Source organism: Lissotriton vulgaris, chromosome 11 (genome assembly GCF_964263255.1).
Source record: "Lissotriton vulgaris chromosome 11, aLisVul1.2, whole genome shotgun sequence".
Lineage (NCBI taxonomy): Eukaryota > Metazoa > Chordata > Amphibia > Caudata > Salamandridae > Lissotriton > Lissotriton vulgaris.
Window position 1 is genome coordinate 110,313,745 of NC_141699.1, and position 18,550 is coordinate 110,332,294.

The 18,550-nt window shown below is 42.8% G+C and overlaps 1 protein-coding gene across 1 annotated transcript in view; it reads right to left on the bottom strand.

Moving 5' to 3' along the window:
* SFI1 (SFI1 centrin binding protein) overlaps nt 1–18,550 on the bottom strand; it is a 597,461-nt gene that overhangs the window by 96,812 nt on the left and 482,099 nt on the right. Inside the window, exon 30 of the mRNA XM_086942824.1 lies at nt 2,825–2,936. Coding sequence (XP_086798950.1) covers nt 2,825–2,936 — 112 coding nt within the window. The remainder of the gene's footprint in view (nt 1–2,824; nt 2,937–18,550) is intronic.

Consider the following 18,550-nt stretch of genomic DNA (forward strand, 5'->3'; position numbering starts at 1 on the left):
GAATACAGGCCAGAAGATGCAGTTGTATGATGGGATTGTGAAGATCGCAATCTGCAGGAAGAATATCTTCACCGTGAGTGTGATCGTTTGGAGTGACTGTCAGCAGTGAGATCTCGATCTTGAACTATAGGTGCGAGGTCTGGTATGACGTGACTGCAATTAAGAGTGCCTCGGAGAAGCTAGTGGTGTAGGCTGAGATGGAATGGTGGGCTATGGAAGAGATTTTGCTGGCCTGGCTGGTTGTGAAGGAGAAGGCCTGAGAGCTGGTGGAGGTGGTTCTGCTGGAACTTGAGTAAATGTTGGCAAATCCGGTATTGTGAATGGAGATGTTGGTCTTGATAGTGAATATGCCAATAAATACTCTGAGTCAGACTTTGATGAAAGCCCCTGCGAGCTTTCATGCGTGCAAGTCACTCAGCTGTCCTATTTAAGAAAGATTAATGATGTCTCAACATCAAATTCAAAGTTCTTGAGGTATATTTTGGTGTCTCAACGTCGACAGTGCTCCCCTCCTTGAAGTCATAAGTGTTCTTGACGGTGAGCAAGTAGGTGCAGTACCTCTTCTTGGCGTCTATGTCCTTGACGTCGAATGGGAGCGATGCCTTTCTCCAGATTTTCTCTTTTGGACCTCTCTGTGTGGTAGTCTTCAGAGCATGACTTAAGGGCACTAGTAGAGGGTACGGTCTCTCCTCATTCTTTAGCACTCCTTGTCTGCAGTGCTCCTCTTGGCCAAGGAGGCGAATTCGCTCTCTATCCCTCAAAGTGTGCCTGGAGAGGGTCTTGCAGTAGCAACAAGTCATGGGATCATGAGAGTACGGCAGACATAAAATACAGATCCTCTGCAGATCTGATTTTGCCATTTTCCTGCCACACTTCAGGTAGTTTGCATAAAGATGGCATTTTGTGGAAAATTTCATAAATTACTTGTCAGAAAATTATGTAAAAATAATCCACACTCTAAAGGATATTGAGTGAATCAGCTTTAAATAGCTTATGGTGAGAATTGTTGAGTAAAAACCTTTAAAAAATACAGAGTCCTGTTCCAGGATTCTGTCAACAGGAGTCAGAAAAAAGAACTGAGTAAACTGAAACCTACAGAAAATGAAGGGAGACCGGAATGTCCTTTAAGGCGCAGTGTCTCATTTACATTGTTACAATGTTTTAAAAAGGTAACTCTTCATTTTGATTGCAGATTAAGATGCCTTGTAAGGTGACTTCAAAGGCATGACCCTATTCTCTTTCTCAATTTTAAAGTAATTCAATAACAATTGGGAATATAGCTTGTCAAATATATGGCCTTTCAGACATAGATGTGACTTTGAAAGAACTGCTACGTGCTCCCCGCACCTAGGCAGGACTTTTCATTGCTTATGATTATCTGTGGGGATCCCCTGAGAGAGAAATGTATTGTTCTACATGAATGAAACTAAACTCATAGGCACACCAATCATGAATTCCTGTATGGAATAAGGTGATGAAGATGTTATTGAGTAAACTGGCAGGAATTGATTCCTAATCTCTATGGGATTCGTATGAGGGATGTATGATTTAACCACTACTCCCTAAACCACAAATTCCTTAGCCACGATGGCTAACCAACAATCAATCCCAAACCACTACTTTTTTAATTACAATTCCTAAACCACAAAAAAATAATTCACATAGCTCATTACATATTTACACCATATTTTTCTTTTTAATCATAATGTTTGACATTTTTGAAAAGAAATCTATTAATAGATAAATTTACACAGTGTATTTGAGGGGGGAGACCCCCCACACCCCCATCTTCCCTTTTTGGCTGAGGCCGAGCATTCCTATTAACGCTGTACCCCCCTCCACACACCCCCCCGACCTTGTACAAAGCTGGCAGGATGAAAGCTGATTGCATGACCCTGTGCTCCTCAGAGCCCGTCTGCCTGGTGGCTGCAGTGCTGAGTGAATCATGCCAGGGGTCAATGAGCTTGTCAGGTCAGGAGGTGCGAAGTGGAGTGACGTACCATGCAGAGTGTTTTTCTGGAGAAAGGAGTTTTGGAAATGGAGAATGTCAGTCCTTGGCAGTCTTAGATCGTTCGTTGTTTAGAATAGCCGTGGTTCTGGAAAGTCGTTGTTAAGGATTGTTCGTGGTTCGGACTTCGTGATTCAGGTAACTCGTAATTAAAACTTCGTGGTTACGGTTGTTTCCCACTTATGAGTTGATCTAAGTATATTAATATTTGGTTTCTGAGATGTCTCATATAATCTGTATAGAATTAATTGAAGGATTCATTCATGTCATATGGAGTGGAACCTATGTATGGTTCAGATTTCTTTAATTGTTTTCATTTTTCATTTTTTCAATTTGCAGGAATTCCATTGTACCCTGAACAGTAATGACACTGGCAGACTAATTAAGTTCAAATATTCATTTTTTTACATTAGGAGGTCGGGTGATCACTGTATTGTACACTTTATGATTTTCCATGAATACTAAGATCTATTGATGTCATTTTTTGTTTTCTGCATGGCTATATAGTCGGTTCTTAATTGTTATGATTCGCTTACCGACACTCACTATTTCTTTCAATGGGGAAATCGGGCTTGCACTTGAGAAAGGCTGTGATGGCCGAAACGCATTGTCCTTGGTATCATGAATACATTAGAACCACCATGATGGTTATTTATAAAAACAGATTAATTTAAATACAAACACTGGCAGGAAAAACTCACCACTAAATCAAAGGGTTAAAGGAGCTAACAGCTTACAAGTATTAATGCAGCTCTGTTGTCCGCTACTGGAGCTTGGGCAAGGACCACCAACAAACATTTAGTTTTATCATGTTACCTGCTGCAGTTCCTTTTGCACCTGATGGACTTCCGCTTGCTCCTCCAGCTGCAAGCCTTCGGGACTGGTCTCTAGCCATCTGCGAAGAATGTCCGCTTGTCTGCGCCATGATCTGTGGAGAATGCATTAATGTATCCAATGAAGAACTACCTTGGCAACAACAGCCTTTAAAGGAGTACAAGAAAGACACTTTCATGATGCTTCACACAACCAAACGAACAAGGTAAACTTAGCAAACACAACCTGTCAAAGTGTGAAGAAGGGAGCATACCAAGCTTAAGTACAGGTCACTTTTGTTAGAAACCCAGTGAGAAGCACGAATTTAGCTCCGCAGGAGAGAGGGGTGTACTAGGAAAAACTATTACATGTGAACAAGTCTATGTTCCACCAACTGACTTGCTAAACATTACTGATTTGCAACGGAATAGGGAGGTGTAGTGATCACAACAGTACAGAAGATTTTGGAAATTGAACAAGTTACTAACCTCCGGTAATGCTCTTTCTGGTGGATACTCTATCTAATCTCAGATTCCTCACCTCGTGAATACCTCCAGGCGCCAGACTGGATCCAGAGATTTGTTTCCTCAGCAATTCCTTCGAGCGCCGGTAGGTAGTATCGTGCGGCTCTGCATTTGGACCATCCCGTCCGAAAGGGACGTCAGGGTCACAATATATATCCTACAGCATAAAGGATCAGCATCAGTGCCTTTATGATATTTGTCTGTACAGTTGTACACAGACCAGTCAGTAATTTAGATTATGTCAGTGTGCAGATCTCTAATTGGAACCTTTTTAGAATGGATTAGAGGAATCAATTCCACAGAAACGGGAAGAAGGGTGAGTCGGTGAGGAATTTGTGATTAGACAGAGTATTCTCCAGACAGAGCGTTCACTAAGGTGAGAAACTGTTCTTCTGACTGATATTTCTGACTGCCGGCTCTTTACCTTTTGAACAGATACCAAACCAGTACCTGCAATGGCTCAGACCAAAAAATCATGCCGGACTAAATTGGCAAAGTGCCCTTCCAACAAGACTTGGCAATCAAGGCAGTAGCGCTTTGTGATTTTGGAAACTGATGCCCCCATTGCAGCCTGGCTAATGCCTAAAACAAGCACTCAGCACGTGGTAGCAGCTTTGGCTCTTGTGGAATGAGCCCACAGACCTTCCGGAGGTTATTTCCTGGCAAATTCATTGTAGATCTTAGCACAAAGGACAATCCACCTGGAGATGGTCCATTCATGTACTGCCTTTCCTTTCTTTGCTCCAGAGAACCCAAGGAAGACTTAATCATCCACCCTTTTGTCCCTGATGTGACCAGCGTAGAAGCTCAGAGTTCTTCAGGTATAAGTAGTCTAGACTTTCCTCCTCCTTGTACTGAAGAGGAGGGGCAAAGAATACCAGTACGGAAATAGACTGCCCAATGTGGAAGAGCGAGGTAACTTTTGGAAGGAAAACTGCCTTAGTCAGTAGCACTAGCATGTCTTAGAAGAAAGAAGCCTAGGATTGTTGTACAGAAAGCGCCTGTAGCTCACTCCTGTGACACACTTACGTGATCTCTATGAGGACCAACGTGTTTAGGGTTAGTAGTCTGAGAGGGCAACTGTGCATTGTTTGAAATGGAGTGCACATAAGAAATGTGAGAAACAAATCGATATCCGATTAAGGCATAACAAAACATTTCAGTGGAAACGTGGGTCAACCCTTTTAAGAAACGCATCACAAATGATTTAAACAGGGATGCCTGATCAGCTAACAGCAGAAAGGCTGATAAGATTGCTATATTACATTAAATGGTCGAAAAGGTAGAAAAGAAGGACACCAGATAACTAAGCTAGTAGAGGCAAGGTGTGCCTAGAAGCAGACTGTTCAAAAATATCCCAGCATCAGATTTACGACTTTGGGAGGATGATCAAAAGCAGATAGCTGTTTCCGCTCAATCTCAAAGCATGGAAGCGCATGTTGTGCAAGAAAAGATACAGGACACTTCCATGCTGCTGCAACACTAAGTAAAATAAACAAGGGGCAGATGTATCAAGATACCTATTTGCGATTCTCAAATAGCGATTTTTTGAGAATCGCTATTTGAGAATTGCAAAATGGTATGTATGTAAATATTCGCTATTTTTTAGCGATTTCTTAAAATTCCTTAATTGCGATTAGCAAATTGCTAATCGCAATGAAGGAACAATTTCCCATTCATTTCTATGCGCCAGGAGGCCCATAGGAAGGAATGGGTAGTTATTCTCAATTTGCGATTCGCAATTTGCTAATCCCAAATTGAGAATAATTTCAAGGGTGCAAGGGTGTCTTAAGGACACCCTGCTGCACCCCTGAAATTTACATGTGTGCGCATATGGCACACATACATGCCTGTCCCAACTTGGCGGCTACAACCTGATACCCTAGATGATTTGCTATTTAGGGAGGCCCCTGGGGGAGCGAGTGACGCGCTATTTCGAAGAGAACAGTGGTTCCACCTCCACTAGGGCTGTCGAGTGGGACGCGTTTAAGGTAGTGGATAGGGGGCACTGTATTGGGAGCGTTGCAGGTGCTCGTAAGACATTGTTGGATGACCTTGATAGAGCAGAGCGGCGGTTGAGAGAGAAAGAAAGAGAGCGCCCAAATCATCCTGAGCTTCAAGAGGGGGTCAGTAACGCCAGAGAAGCAATGGCGGTGGAGATGGAACGGTTGCGTAGTTTCGATCACAAGGTCTATCTGACGAGAGCGCATGCGGAGGGCGATAAGGCGGGGGCGATGTTGGCTTGGCTTGCCAATCCGCATCGGCGGGGTGCTCCAATCATGTCTATTCAGGAGGAGGGAGGCGGGCTCTGCCACACCCAAGCCGGAATCCTGGATAGGTTCAGGGCGTATCATGAGGGTCTGTATGAGAGCGGGCCGACGGGCGGGGCGGAGGAATTGGACACCTTCCTTGGAGGGCTGCAGTTACCGCAGCTAGAGAAATCAGAGGCAGAGGAGCCCGGTCGGCCTATAACGGTCGGAGAGATAAGGTGCGCGGTGAAGCAGATGGCTAGGAATAAAACCCCGGGGCTTGACGGTCTGCCGATTGAGTTCTATAGCAAATATTTGGAGCACTTGGCCCCACAATTGCAATTGGTCTACAATGAGGCATAGTCGCGAGGTAGATTGCCGCGATCAATGTGTGAGGCCCTTATGATCCCGTTGTTGAAACCTGGTAGAGCGAGTGACGCCCTTTCCTCTTATCGCCCATTATCTATGCTCACAACGGATTACAAGATACTGAGTAAAATTCTAGCGAATAGATTGTTGACCCACATGACAGGCCTGATCCACAGGGATCAGTGCGGCTTCATCCCAACGCGAAACACCACCCACAATATCCGTAGATTGACTAGGCTGCTCGGAACTCGGTTGCCGGAGGGGGCTGCTCCTTTAGTGCTCTCCATAGACATCGAGAAGGCTTTCGATAGTCAAGAATGGGATTATCTATACGAAGTGATGAGGCGTTTCGGACTAGGAGAGGGCTATATCAACTGGACTAAAGTCCTGTATACTGAAGCCATGGCTAGAGTTAGAGTGGACTCGCTGATCTCGAGTCAATATCCGGTACGACGTGGCACTAGGCAGGGGTGCTCACTTTCCCCCCTTTTGTTCGCGCTGGCAATGGATCCTTTTGCGGCGGAAGCCAGGTCTGGCCGCTATGATCAGGGACTGGTCTATAGGGCTAGGCCGCACGTCATCACGCTGTATGCGGACGACCTGTTGATGTTTTTGGCCGATGCGGAGGAGGAACTGATGGGGGCGAGACGTTTGCTAGAATTGTTCGGGCGGTTGTCGGGTCTGAAGGTCAATTGGACCAAGTCTTGTCTATACCCATTGAAACGGGGAGAGCCATGCCCTCTCACGGCACAGGAGCTCAGGTGGGAGCCTCATTGCCTGCACTATCTGGGCGTTTATGTGTATCATACCCCTGCAGATATGGTGGACGGTAATATCACACATTGCATTAACGCCTTGAAAGGATGTATGGATTTCTGGGCCACTCTCCCACTCTTGTTGGCAGGTCGTGTCTCCTTGCTGAAGATGGTGGCATTACCTAGGCTACTGTATTATTTTAGGACCCTCCCGATATGGATACCCGGCTCAGTCTTTCGCCGTCTGGTCGGCGGCGAATAGCGCTAGACACTCTATTGCGGCCCAAGGATGAGGGAGGCTTGGCAGGGCCTGATTTTGAGTGCTATTACCTAGCGGCTCAGTTGCAGACTTTTACACAGGAGGTCGCGAGAGTATATCGGGGCCCAGAACACACTAGAGATGAGGGCACCCCGCGGCATGTGCTAGCGTATATTGTAGTGTAGTTCCTAGTTTCCCACTAGGCCCTGCGCATTGGAATAACATAAACAGTAGTATCGACGTGGAACTGCGGATATTCCAGGCCTCCACTGACTATGCTAAACTTAATTGGGTTGTGTTACCAACTAGCTCAGAGGTCACTGGAAACTTTCTTCTCTGCATAGGAAGTGATCCGCTTCCTTGGCACAGACAAGAAGGGATTCAGCTTTCCAACAACCGTGCAACATGACAACTTTGCTCCTCAGATCAAGAGTCAATCTCTAGGGTCGTGTGAAACAATAGACATGTATTTCACTCAGTCAGTCTAGTGCAGTTTACTTTCACGAGATGTAGAGAATAGAGAGACGGGCGTTTGTCAATAAAAGGGTTAACATTTATTGAACAGTCTTTCTTCTCGTACAAGAGAAATGTATTGCCACAATTGCAAGACTTGTTATTATAAAAAGTACGTACAGTAAGATAAGGATTGCGAAATAGAACTGTAAAAGCATTGATATGGTTTCTTAGCCATACAATGGTTTAAAAGTAATAAAACATATATACAGTCATATATACATTAGGCTAACATACTCAACTGGTGCTTCTAACTAAGCCTACCCCAGTGTGCCTGATCTAAGCCTAACACGTGGAAGGGGAGTAAGTAAGTAGCTTTAAGTTAAGTTGGTTTTGCCAAGGTTTGTTTCAAGAATTCTCGTCTAAGGGTTTAGTCAACACCATACCTCTGAATAGAATGATGGAGGATTGGTATCTCCTTCAGGGGTCACTCTCGATATCCCAGTCACCCGCGAGGGCAGACCGGAAACGCCGGAGCTGGATTTCTCTGCACGAGAAAGGCAGCGGCTCTCTTCAGCGCGTCGAGGAAGGAGGGGGGACAGCGTCCGCGGGCAGCTGGAATCTGCTGGATGTCTTCGCAGAGGGACGGCTGTTCAGCTCCTAAGCGTACTGCACCATCGTTCGCGCTTTAGCAGCGATAATGGTATCAGCAGCTTCACCACCAAGGGACAGCAGGCTGCAGCGACAGAGTGCTAGAGTCACCAACACGGGGTCGTGCAGACAGCTAACAGGCAACGAGCAACGAGCTATTGCTTAAGGCAACGTTGGTAATATTTATACCTGACAGGTGCCGGGTTTGACGCAAGTTTGCTGGACATAAGACGTCAATTAAAGATGTCACTAGGAAGTGATAGTTATCAGTTGCTCATTAGAGTTCCATTACTAATCAAAACACAGCAAGCGGGGATTTCCAGGTTTGCTGAGTTTTTATCTTGTTGAAGAACTCGGAGTGTTAATCTAGGAATATCAGATAGTGGCTCCTGCCCTGTCATTGCACTAATTGGTCGCAAAGGAAGTGGCAGAGAGCTATGCTGGAATGTGGCTCTGTTCGTGTGAGGCCAGAGATGACTTTTCTGAAAATCGCACTTGAACGGTTATGCCAGTATAGGGAATAAATGGATTTATAGCCGAATAGGGGCATAAGGTCACAGTATCGATCAGGAGCCTAGATAAACACATAACACCCACTCCACGTATTCATGTCCATCAAAATTACTAAAACTAAAGCAATTAGATGCATGTGTAACATTGCCCACCCCAAAATACATAAATGCATTCGAAATAGGCGTACTTGAAATACATGAAATTTAGGTACTGTACGTTTTTTGAAGCATAGTAATCATTCAAAAAAATTATTGCATATGAGATCAATGAACGATTATGCAAAAAGAATTACACATGAAGTATCTCTGACAGAAGAAAAGCGAGATAAATCATCACATATAAATGCATTGTAATAACATGTGCTAGAGGCTGGTGTAATGTTGTTATGTCTCTAGATGTTTTTAGAAATAGAAGTGTGAAGCTTCTGTTCTCTAAGAATAGTTTTTACGTTAAGCAAAGGATTGTTCGTGCCAAAAAAAAAAGTTGAATATTTAAAAATGTCAAATTCAAAAGAATTAATGTTTGAACGGGGAAAAATAGAGTTTCAAAAGCTTTTTGCAGTTTTTGTTGATCAAAACTGAAGGCCGAATTCAGAGTTCATGGGAACGCTGTGTGTCGGAAAGCTTCTTAAAAGTTATTGTTTCTGTACGGGTGAGAACATCGTATCAGACAGGCTCTCAAAGAATTGGTCTACAAATTCAGGTGACAGTTCAACCAAATTAGATAGCGCTGTAACTTGGCAGGTGTGAGATTGATTGCTGTCATCGTATTCAGGAGCAGCAATGCTCACAGAAGGCCGTACCTGGGTGATGTTGCTTTTGTCACTCGCTCCACTGTTACCACCTAGTCGTAGTACAGGAGTCTCAACGAATGCTGTCATCAGGATTGGTAGCCGCTGGGGACAACACAATGCGTGAGCCGTTATTGGACTGAGCAAAGTATCGACGTCCATTGGTACTGCTGATGGAAGTGAAAGACAGATGTCCAACACGCATTCATCGCCGCATAGCATACATCTTAGTACCGGTAAGATACAGTTCTGCCATATAGGTCTGAATGAAAGGAACCAGGTCATGTTTAGATCTCTCAGCCTGGCCAATCCAAGGACGTTAGTTATCCTGTCCAGGTAGCGCATTGCTAGGATTGTCTCTTCCATTCCCATGGGAGCTATGTCTGAGTTTCGGCTTGCCATAACGAAGCAGGAGGGTCAAAAATAAAATCCCTGCGACAAGTCCCAAAAATAATGGTATGCCGCCAAAAACAGAGTGTACATAATTAGGAACGATTCCCAAAATTGCCTGGAAGGGTGTTAGAAGTCCCGTAAAGACTGTCTTAAATATGCCTGGGATGCTTGTGGCACTAGACATGTTAAGGAGTTGGCTCAACATTTCTACGAAATGCACGGGGCAATTTGTTGATAAAAGGTCATGAACTTCAGTAGCTGTCCTTGCAACTAGAAGATCATACGTCTCTTTTGATGACGTTATAGGCACTGTTGTCTGTAAAAGTACAGATTTCATTTTGCTTAAAGTATCAATTCGTATAGAATAGAGATTCAGACGAGGCCAGATGGGAGTCACTGTGTCTGCAGGCCCACTCGGAAACAATGCTTGCATACAGCATTTGACCATGGATGTTATTTTCACTAGATAACTTTTCCCTGGCACGAGGCCACAACATCTGTGATCCGTTCTAAGAATGTAACTCCCGTTCGAAAGTTGCATAAAGAAGGGCTCTATCTGAGTTGCAGGTGTGACTATCTGGTGGCATGAAAGGTTGTTAGAATTTCCATCACATGCTCCGTGTAAATTAATACCCTGACACAAAAGTATACCGCTTAGTGAATGTTTACAGTTCTCACCACTAAGAAATATATTTTTGTCGCTGTCACTATAGCAAGAATGAGTGTATGGTAATTGCCATTCAGATTTTACATATCCTATACCCAATTGTTCATACTGGCCAGCAGGTATGTACTCAAGGCACTTTTTAAATCGGAAAGTTGTTATCGGAATGGTGATAATTCCGTGTATTATCCATTAAATGACAGGACTCTCTGACATTGTCAATGGTAATCTCTCAAGTTTTTCGATGCTCAGGATTGTATAGTCTGCTCCTTTCTGTGCCAAACTGATTTGTTTATCAGTAAGGTTAAAACTGGAAAATAATGATGTTGTGTTGATTAAACGCCAAGGCACATAGCCTGAACGAAGATTTTTCAGCGTCCAGCCTAATTCTATAATAGAACGTAATTGAGACTGGCCATGTTGTAACATTAGCAAATCTCTGTCTATCACATCAAAGGCAGATGATACAATATTGTCCAACGAATATATTCTGGAAGACAGAGTCATTAACCCATTGTCTACTACAGAAAGTGTTTTTTCCAAATTAATACGATCAATTTCTCGTATTTTCTCAGCAGTTTCAATTTGCTTTACTTTCCAAGCCTCGTTGTAAGCAGCATAGATACTGGTCGCTATGAAACGCTTCTGACGCTGTTTGCGTGGTCCAAGAATGAAATCGCGCAAATCAGCACCATCTTTTAGTAAAGACAAGTGTTGCTTAATTTCAGCCAGTGTGGATGATGTTAGCCATTCAAGGCAGAGCTTCCCTACACTGTATGTTGTTATTATTCCTGGATGTTGTATCTGGGAATATCTCGAGTCTAATCTGGTCATTTTTAACCCCTGTGTTTTATTCAGGAATCTATCTTGACAGTTGTTTGTGTCTGTAGGCCAGATTAACCACTTTTTCCAATCAGGATGTGTTCTGTTGAAATGTAAAATTTTCGACACGTCTAACTCAATATCTGCGGTTGCATTCTCAGGTATTGGCTTTGGTATAGACGGTGTTTTAAGGTCTTTGATCTTAGCTAGGCCAAGACAAGATGTTTGGTGTATTGTGTCATTTAAAAACAACATTTGTTCTGGTATCATGCAGGTTCTAAATAGTGCTTCAATGCCTTGCACCTGCCAATCTTTTGAACCCCAAATTGTTTTCGTTTCAATATTATTTTTCCAATAATCAAAACCAAATGTCATCATTTTGTCATAAAATGCTTCTGAATATATCAATTTAGAATTTGTCAGCATTGTTTTCATTCCTGTTTTATCTAACAGTTTGTAATAAAACGTTTCTGCATCACTGGTGTTAAACCCTGAGAAGTATTTGAATTTCTCAAAAAATGCTTTAGAACTGCTTTTAGGTGGTGTAGCACAATGTTCCCATTGATTATACATAAAAACATTTCTAGGCTGTGCAGATTTATGCAAGTAATGATCCCCATAGTGGGTGTAACAGAATAACTGCTCATAACTAGATGAACCTTGTAAATAATCATGATCTGTGAATCTAGCTGACATTACTAAATCAGACATCATGTCATTAATACGGTTAAAGTCCCAATCATCAGAGAATGTACTAGGTGTTACAAAGTCACTTAAGGAAACCTTTAGTTGATGAGGATACTTCAGGATTTCGACCGGACCATATATCTCATAGTCTGTTTTCTCCCATACTACCCCACCAGGTATTGGAATTGCTGTGACATTTACTGTTGACAGTTCTCTTTTCTTCACGTGGGATGATCTGTGTGGTTTCAGGACTAGGTTGATGTTCTGACTTGCTGTGTCCATTCAATCGTAATAAACTTTCCTAAAATTAAAACTAAAATTAGGCATAGTAGGAGTATGAATACCCCTGAAATAATCCAATGCTCAATCAACGGTGAATCCAGATATAGTTCTTTGATTTGTTGAAGGAGTCCTGTTGTATTTTCTTTAGAATACTTTTTTGTTTCTGGCATCACTTCGGGGTCGTTTTGATCTTCAGAGAAGTTGTCGAAGTTGATGAAATAACCAGAGGCAGTTCTGTCAATTGATGGGATTGTTCTTTCAATCTGTCTTTCGGTAACACTTTCTGATGCCACATCATTGTAGACTGGTGTTGTTTCTTGATGAACTGTTTCAATCTGTGTCTCAAGAGGCACGAGTTCCATGGCATTATTGCATAGTCCTTCATTGTGCACTGCAGGCTGATCGAATGTGATTAGTCTTTCAGTTTGAACCTCTTGGATTGTTGCAAGTTTGGGTATTCTGTTGTTTCTTGGGAGTCCACTGGGCCTACTGTTGATTATAGGCCACATGCTTGTGGTTTTACCAGGTCGATGGACACGACTCTGTTCTCCTTTTTTCCAGCAAGGGGCGGTAGCACAACTGATCTTGTTCCGGTGACTGCCAAGACAGGTACTGCTTTTCTGTAAGAAGGCCCAAATTCCTTCTTCACCGCGATCTTTTCTCTGACTAGATCCCCAATCTTTGGAATCCAGACAGGCCTTGCTGGGGCTGTTGCTGGTGGTGCCTCGTCAGTGGTACTTGGCTGTTGCTTTAACTTTATGTTGCTTAAGGATTTTCTTGTTTCGTTCAGTTCCTGTAAAACAGCCAAACGATCCTTTACATCAAAGTGCGTTGTTTCTTCTTGTACCACTGACATCTGACTATCGAGGTCCTGAATACGCATTCTAATTCCGAACAATAGTTCGTATGGGCTGAAACCTTTTAGAGAATTTCTTGGCATGTTATTAAGACTAGTTTGGACACTTATTAAATGTTTGACCCACCCAGCGCCTGAACCTAATACCTTCGCTGTTCTAGATTGCTTTATGTCCCGGTTTTTTCTTTCTACCACACTATTCCCTTCGGGGTGCGACGGACAAGAATACCGCAACCCAATTCCCATGCTAGCCATGGCCTCCTTATAAGCTCGAGAGCTGAAAGCAGGACCCTGGTCAGAATGGAACGTGGTAATTGCGTATGTGCCGATAAAGACTCGCAAATCTTTTATAACCGTTCTAGCGTCAGCCGAGCGCTGGGGCCACATCCATATGAACCTCGTACAGGAATCCACTGCTACCATGATATATCTATAGTTGCCGTCCCTTTGTAGGGGACCACAGTGGTCCAGGTAAACACATGCAAATGGTTTATCCGAGATAAGAAGGGGTGTCTGCGCTGGTCGTTTTACTGTTGATACTTTTATCCTTTGGCATATGTCGCATTCTAATACATACGTTTTAGTTTGTATTCCCAAGCGAGGCCACCAATATCTCTGTTTTAATAGTGATATTGTTGCGGAAACGCCAGCGTGTGCAAATGCAAGCCCTTTGTGTGCCGCTTTGATTAGTCCTAATCTGTGTTCCCTGTTTGGGATTACTCTATCCCCCACTCCAGGGATTCGAGCAAAAGGAACATTATTCGTATCCGTCAAGTATAAGTACTTTTCTGGAAAACCTTTTGGGAGTGTTTTCTTATCATTTTTTACTGACGCACTGACAGCTTGTAGAATATCGCTGTCTATTTTTGTTTGTGACCGAGTTATCGCAGCTACGGAAGCCGTTTGCACAGCTGCCTTCGCGGCTTCATCAGCCAATGAATTCCCTGCAACGTGAACGGCATCACGTTGATGACTCAGAGTGTGTATCACGTGAGTCTTTTGTAGTTCTTTTTGCAAAAGAACTACCTGTTCCCAAAGCATTTTATGCTTTATTGTGCCACCTTTTGCATCTTTGAAACCATTTTCCACCCAATTCTGCAAGTATTCATTATAAGATTGTACGCAATAAAAAGAATCGCACACTATTAGTGTGGGGAATTCGCGATCGGTATTTTCTAGCGCCATCTTAAATGCTACTAATTCAGCTAGTTGAGCCGAGCAATCTCCTAGAGATTGTGTTTTGGTGACCATTGGTCTAAATTTTCCTTTGTGCCAGCGACCTTTAACAATCGCGCACGCAGCACTGTAAGCTTGCTTACCCCCAACTGCGGGTTGTGCTGATCCGTCAGTATATATAATACTTCCGTATTCTTCGAGAGGCAGGATTTCAATTGGCAGAGGACATTCATATTCATATTGTAAAAATTCCTGTGTTTTTAAGTTAGGATCAAATTCGTAAACTACGTCTGTTGCAGCAAGAGAATTCACCCACTGAATCCATCTCGGATGCAAAGCTTTAGCATTAGGAATGCTTGCTTTAGTTACCGCTTCCAAAGCCGGTATAGGTGTTACGATTATTATTCGTTTACCTTGTGCTAGGGGCCTTTCTTTTGCTACAGCAGTCTGAACCGCAGTTAGAATTTTCTCCGTTGAACTGAATTTTATTTCAGCCTTTGTGTACAAATGTGATTTGTAAGCTATTGGTATCTTTTCTCCCTCATTAGAGGTCAGGTACGTGAATCCGCATCTTCCTGGGATGACTCGGATTACAAGATCACGTGTGTTGTCACGTGTATCTAATTTTGTTTTTGCTAACATGTCTGTTTGCAGTGATCTCAAAATTTCTGTGTGTTTTTGAGTCCAATTGATTTGTTTAAAATCAGGTTTAATTAGTTCGTAGAGAGGTTTAACACTCTCTGCGTAATTTAGAATGTAAGTTCTTCCGAAATTCAGAAAACCTAGTATGGATTGTAAATTCTTCAGCGTTTTTGGAGCTTGGAGTACAGCGCACTTCTCTAAGAAGTTGTCCGCTAGGCTTTTCCCTTCACTTGATAATTCGTACCCTAAAAACAGTACTGTCAGATGGGCAATTCGAGACTTTTTAAAGTTGAATTTCTAACCCTCTGCTGCGAACCCAAGTATAATGGTGTTCACTCTTTTCAAATGAGTATCCAAGTCGTCGTCTGTGAGATAAATATCATCTACGTAAGATAATGCTTCATCATCATAGATTTGTAGTAACTCTGTTACCCTAGCTGAGAATAGTCCTGGGCTGTTCTTGAACCCCTGTGGGAGTCGACAGAATTTTTTCTGCGACCCAAATGCGGAGAAAGCGGTCAAATATCTGCTTTCCGGTGCAATGTTTTGACAAAAGAAACCATTAGATATGTCTAATGTCGTTTTGTATTTTTTCCTAACTATGTTATTCATTAGGGCTGCACTATGCTAGTTTTGTACTGCAAAAGTTTTGCAACATGTATTAAGATGTCTGTAGTCCAAAACTAGACGATATGAATTGTCTGGCTTGGAGACAGGAAACAAAGGATTGTTCATTTGAGAGGTGCATGTTTCAATCACCCCCTGGTATTCAAGTTGATCTAAGATCTCCCTGACTTGTTTTTTAGCTTCTTGATTTATGGGATACTGCCGTTGGGCAGTTGGTTCACTTTTTAATTGGATTTTGTGAGGAGGAGAGTCCTCATCCCATCCTACATGATTTTTATACAATGCAGGTGCCTGGGCTACTGCCCATTTCCTTGCATATGTATATTTTTTGTGAATCGGAATGTGATTCGAGAAGGCAGGCATAATCACTTCTTCGCCACGAGGGCACTCCCTGACAAACTCTGGGGGCCAATCTTTTTCAGCTAACAGAATATCATAGCCTTTTGAGAGCTTACCCCAAAATAGACCCTTAATTTTCCTAGTCTTATCACCCTCTATACGCAATGTTATTTCGTATATTTTATGGGGCTCGCTAAGTCTGGCGTCGGCAGTTTCAACCTGAATGTATTCATTCGTGTCCACTGTCTCCAGATGACTCATCAAGATCTTGCGCGCTATACTGATTTCTGCTGCACTGTCCAACATTGTCAATGCCCACTCCCCGTTTTTCAACTGTGTCCTCAGTATCCTCGGCATAGTTGATTACTCTAATACTGGCTACCTTCTTTTTCTGAAATTGAGATTTCTTATTTTGAGCAGGTTCCTTGTCTTTGGACTTGGTGTGCTCTCCTGGGTCTGACCGTCCTCTTCTTTCCGAATTCTGTGGAAGAGATCGAGAGGGACGTGTATCAATACTTTGATATCTATCAGGTTTTTTCAGATTATCCCTATTTCTAAGGTTATATCTTTTCTCAGAGGGCTCCCTCTGGGGAGACTGGCGTTCCCGAGTCGGAGTTCTTTCCCTCCGTCGAGGAGACCTTCCTCTGGACTGGAAAACTTTTTCCTTGGGAGTGGATTGTTTATTTCCATCCCAGCTCTTTTTAGGAGTGTTTAAATTATTTTTAATAAATAATTTTTCAGGATTTTCGAGCAGTTGGGGTTTTACCGGTTTGCCACCCAAGCTGTCTCTACCTAATTCTTCATAGCACTTTTCTATGATTTTTGCAAGCTCAACAGGATCTTTTATATCTGTTTCCTTCAACTTCTGGCGAATCGCCACAGATGCTGCTTCTCCTCTTATATTGGCTAATAATATAGCCGAGACCTGCTTGAAGTCTTTCAGTAATTTCATACCTAGATTTAAAGCGGGCTCTGGACCGAATTCATTTTGAATCTGTTTTAGCACTTCTGGTATTACCGCCATAGACGGAACACCGTGTGTTTTTGTGTAAATGGAAGCAAAGACTGTACCCCAAGTGTCACAGTCCTCCACGTGTGGTGCGATCCCCATAGGAAGGCAGATGGTCAAGATTCTGTGTTTCTCTATAGGGGTAGTATCAGGAAATACTGCCTCTATTTGAGTGATTTTCTGTGCTAACCAGAAAGGAATTTGTTCCCGTTTTACGGGTGTTTTACCCAGACATGACTGTATGTTCTGTGGTGTAATTTTATTTGTGTTCCCCTGATGAGGGGTCAGCTGTGGTGTATTAACAGCTGGTTGGACTGTTGCAGTCCGCATTACATATTGGACTAATTGCCTATGTATTTTTATTAATGTGTTTAGCTGTACTAACAGCTCTTCCTTAGACATTTTTACAATGTCAGGATGTGGTGTGTAGCTGGCTAGAACCGGCCACGTTGCTCCTGGTCTACCTAGTGGACCGAGCCTGGTAATGTGATCATTGTGTTTTACGGCGCCATTAAACCAGAGCAGGTGCTCTTGAAATTTAAGTGGAATTTCAATCTCCTCGAAAGGAGCGTACTCTTCCGGAGGTTTCTCTATTTTGTAATAGTGAAACTCTTTTGTTCTAGCGTTTACCGCTGGAAAGTTTATCCATGAATAGAATACCTCTGTCTGCCGATACTCGTGAGCCTCTATCACGAAAATTACTGTACCACCTTGAGGTGTCAGTCCGTTTTCTATAAGTTTTAAAGTTATAGATCTTCCTAAGTGGACCGGGATGATAATTGCATCCGGGTCTGTGTGTTCGGGACCTTGCTGAGTCGCATCTACTGCGGCCCCAGAGGTTCCGTTATTTTCTACCGACATTTGTTAAAATGCAAGGTTTGCAGAGTAGGTCTCCAAGGAGACAAAGATTAGATGCACAATATTTTGGAACACTGTATCCTTCAACGTTGAATAAACCAGAGCTTTACATAGGAATCTCTTCCTACTGAGTTAGGGCGGATTTTAACCTTTCACCCACTCCAGAAGTCTATTGGAGTATTTACGGGAGAAAGGGGTCTGTGTGAAATATGCACGACTGAGTTACTCTAACTGTCTTGCGTTAGTTTATCGCCTTACCAAACGTTGGGCGCCATGTAGTGTAGTTCCTAGTTTCCCACTAGGCCCTGCGCATTGGAATAACATAAACAGTAGTATCGACGTGGAACTGCGGATATTCCAGGCCTCCACTGACTATGCTAAACTTAATTGGGTTGTGTTACCAACTAGCTCAGAGGTCACTGGAAACTTTCTTCTCTGCATAGGAAGTGATCAGCTTCCTTGGCACAGACAAGAAGGGATTCAGCTTTCCAACAACCGTGCAACATGACAACTTTGCTCCTCAGATCAAGAGTCAATCTCTAGGGTCGTGTGAAACAATAGACATGTATTTCACTCAGTCAGTCTAGTGCAGTTTACTTTCACGAGATGTAGAGAATAGAGAGACGGGCGTTTGTCAATAAAAGGGTTAACATTTATTGAACAGTCTTTCTTCTCGTACAAGAGAAATGTATTGCCACAATTGCAAGACTTGTTATTATAAAAAGTACGTACAGTAAGATAAGGATTGCGAAATAAAACTGTAAAAGCATTGATATGGTTTCTTAGCCATACAATGGTTTAAAAGTAATAA